The sequence below is a fragment of the Rattus norvegicus genome, chromosome 6, assembly GCF_021556685.1.
Source record: "Rattus norvegicus strain SHRSP/BbbUtx chromosome 6, alternate assembly SHRSP_T2T, whole genome shotgun sequence".
Lineage (NCBI taxonomy): Eukaryota > Metazoa > Chordata > Mammalia > Rodentia > Muridae > Rattus > Rattus norvegicus.
In genome coordinates this window covers 141,747,038-141,750,919 of record NC_141539.1, presented here as the reverse complement: position 1 = coordinate 141,750,919, position 3,882 = coordinate 141,747,038, and the positions used below count along the sequence as shown (strand labels likewise).

The following is a 3,882-nucleotide window of genomic DNA, read 5'->3' as shown; positions in this document are numbered from 1 at the left end:
TGTATGTTTCCATTCAGTAGATTGTTATAGCGTTGACCCCAGTGGCTTCTGTGCTTAGTGTATAATAATTGATGTCATTCAGGACTAGTAAAAATAGTGAGAATAACTGAAAGTGTATTCAGCAACAGAAAAGTCAATGATTTCAACCTCTTATAAAAAAAATCAAAGACAAAACTGGCAAAGAATGAAGATACAGAGAGTGGGGTTGAAATACACAAAATTCTAACTCCAGAAGATGACATTTTCTTATTGCATGTATGAATTCCCAGTAGCTATATTTACCAGCACAATAACCACACAAATCAAAACAGTGAAATTACCATATGAAAGGTATTTAAATGGCTCTGCAGGTAAAGGTGTCTGTGTACTGGTAAAGATACCAATATCAGTTATATCCCTTATAATTGAGTTTGCTTAGTAGTTCTCTGAGGTTAACAAATCCACTTTGTGCATTTGTACCATGTTCTCCCAACTAACAATAATATAACAATTAAAGAAATATTATATTATGAAAGGGGAGAAATGTATGAGGACCCCATAAACCTGAAAGTCTTTTGACATCTGATGACTGAAAGGAAAAAGTTAATCACTTTTTGGGGGAAGGTTTCTGTAGGTTCATTATGCACATCTAGTGCCTTTTTCTTTTTGTAGTCACTGGCTTACTAAGTAACAAAAGGGAAGAGGTAAGGATCTTGGAACTTTCATTTTGGTATATACCGAGAGGAACTCTAAGGACCTGACTGCAGTAGAGAGTTGTGAGAGAACTGAATAATGGTAGATCATAATAAATGTCATAACTGATTGAAAATTTCAAGAATAAAAACCCTTATGAAGTATAGAAAGAACAACTTCACATATGTTTAGAATCTATCTACAATGTTTAGAATATGTATACAATTGTATATTGTACACTGTGCATATTTCTTCTGTAACATCTTTCCATCTTATTGTCCTTTTTTTTCCAGTAGAGAATTTTACTGAGTCACTATCATGTATTTGCATATATAATTAAATGTAACTATGGAATATCTAAAAGTTACTAATAAGAGTCTCTTTTAATGTTGGTGTTTCTGAGACTGTTTTAAGTAACACATTTTTTTCCAATTGCATAAATTTTCCCAAAACTAATACAAGTTTCTTAATTCCTACTGATGAAAAAGTTCATATATGTGATTTAAGCATGAAATCATTTGTTGACACATATGTAGTACAATGTCATAATTTACTCATTAATGATATTGATACAATAATCATTGATAAGTGAAGATTTTTGAACTATGTTTACTTTATTTGGGTGAGTTTTTATACATCTAAAGAAAGGAACTAAGTCCTCAAAAGCTATCCATTTGGGGAATTATTTCATCACCATCACAACAACCATCTGGAAATCAATCTCAATAAATTATCTCACAGATATGCCACAGTATAATACCTGAAATCTGAGAACTTATTTTCTGATGTTACATGCACAGTATCTGCACAAGTCTCAGGGAAAGTGTAGGGAAAGTAATTCCTCAGAGAGGATTAGGATCTGGAACAGTGTCCTGACACCTGAACCATTTGGCTCCTCTTGTCCTACTTCCCCTGTAGTTCTGCTGAACTTGGTCCTTATCTAAGATGGTACCTACTCATGAATATGCAAACTACCTGCATCTGTGGCAGCAAATACAGGGATTTCCACAGCCTAAAAACACCATATGATCATTGTCCTCTCCACAATCCCCGAACACACTGATTCTAACCATGGAATGGAGCTTTGTCTTTCTCTTCTTCCTGTCAGCAGCTGCAGGTAAGGGACTCTCCACTTCCAAATCTTAAGAGACAGGGCTTGAGGTGACATTGACATCCACTTTTCCTTTTTGTCGCAGGTGTCCACTCCGAAGTTCAACTGCAGCAGTCTGGGGCTGAGCTGGTGAAGCCTGGGGCTTCAGTGAAGTTGTCCTGCAAAACTTCTGGTTACACCTTCAGCAATTACTATATGAGTTGGTTGAAGCAGATGCCTGGACAGAATATTGAGTGGATCGGAAACATTTATGGTGGAAATGGTGGTACTGGCTATAATCAGAAGTTCAAGGGCAAGGCCACACTGACAGTAGACAAATCTTCCAGCACAGCGTACATGGATCTCAGCAGCCTGACATCTGAGGACTCTGCAGTCTATTTTTGTGCAAGGCACAGTGTTTTAACCACATCCTGAGTGTGTCAGAAACCCTGGAGGAGCAGCAAGCTCCCCTAGGTCTGAGATAACAGAAAAGAATAGCATTTAGACTTCCTCAGAAATAACCATTTTGAGCGTCTACTTTTTGCCTTCTCCTCAGGAACCTACAGTGACTTTATTAACTTTGTTTAAGTAACCTAACATTAAGGTTGTGTTGCTTTAAGATCTTCTACTGTACACCAAAACATTTTAATGACTTGATCAGTAATTACCTCCATTGACATGTTTCTTAATCATTAAAAAAAATAAAAAGAGAAAACCACGATGATGTATGATAAAATATTATATATTCTGAGACTACATAAATTTTTGTTGAAATGTTTGGGAAAAATATACTATGAATTTGACCTATAAAATCCAAATTACCAGCCCACAGGGATAAACGCTCCTTTCACAATCTTAATTATTAACTGACCTCTGGTGTATTCCTAAATCTGGCTGTGTTCCAGAAGATGTTCCAGTCTCTTAGATTATTAGCAATATTTACATCAGAATGCAGAGCTACATAAACATAATTCACATAGTATGGAAAATAATATTAAATCACTTTTCAATGAGGTTCTTTACCAACACAATGTATGTACCCGTTGGTACAGTGGTGTAGGTTCTGCAATTATTCATAAATATTTGTTCTCATATATACTACCTGCACAGTCTCAGTAAGCAGTCCTATACTCAGTATCCTTTAGAGAATATAGACTTGTCCTGATACAGCATCAACTCTTGTGGATGCCTTGTTTGCATACCTGTTGCTTCACTTTTTTCTATTAGTACTTTTGAATTGAAATGCATCTTCATCCACATATGTTTCTTGTGCTATGTTGATTTTGCTGACATTTCTTTTCTGCTTCTTTATTCATTTTGTACTATTCCCATTTCTGGGTGTTTCCTTTATCTTGCTTTGTTTTTCTTTTTTTCTATTTAGATAATGTTTATTTTCTGTTTGTTTTATAATTAGAGAAACAAACAGAATCAAGTTGAGAGAAGATCAGAAAAGTGTTGGGGAAGGGAAATGAATATATAGAATGAAGAAATCTATTTTCAAAAATAAATAGAAAAATAGTTCTAAGGAATAAGCGAAGAATTTTGACAACATCTTTGTTGTACCGATCTTCCATATGTCCAATGCCTAGAATTTATCTTTCATGTCTTTTTTAATATTGTTCGAAATCTATTTCAATGACAGGACTTAAAGGACTTTAGTATGAATGTAAAATGTGTAAGGCTAATGTATAGTGAACTATATAATTAAAATATTTGCATTTTAGCCCCTTTCAGTCTCTCTCTCTCTCTCTCTCTCTCTCTCTCTCTCTCTCTCTCTCTTTCCCTTCCTCCTACATCTTTCACTCTTTTCATGTGTGTTTTTTTTGTGTGTGTGTATGTGTGCATGTGTGTGTGTATATGTGTGCGCACACGTCTCCGTGTTTTCAGCAATGCAGCTTTCCATTATTAATCTCTAAGTACACGGAATAGTTCTCCTAGAAAATCTTGTATTTCTTGAGGACATCCCTGCAGATGTCATAGAGCGAAACAGAGCAAAGGCAGAGATAATAATAAGGACATGTTATAGGTTGACTTTGTTACATGGATCAGATTTTGTGAAATCTAAGCACAGGCAGTTTATTGTAGGTATATTTCCACACAATAGAATTTGGAAAAGGGTC

The 3,882-nt window shown here is 35.2% G+C and overlaps 1 gene segment (V, D, J or C); it reads left to right on the top strand.

Annotated features, from left to right (window-relative positions):
* Nucleotides 1–1,664: 1,664 nt before the first annotated feature.
* Nucleotides 1,665–3,488, top strand: LOC102553175 (Ig heavy chain V region 108A-like). The segment is given in 2 exon segments: nucleotides 1,665–1,789; nucleotides 1,869–3,488. Coding segments are annotated over 2 exon segments (375 nt in total).
* Nucleotides 3,489–3,882: the final 394 nt, after the last annotated feature.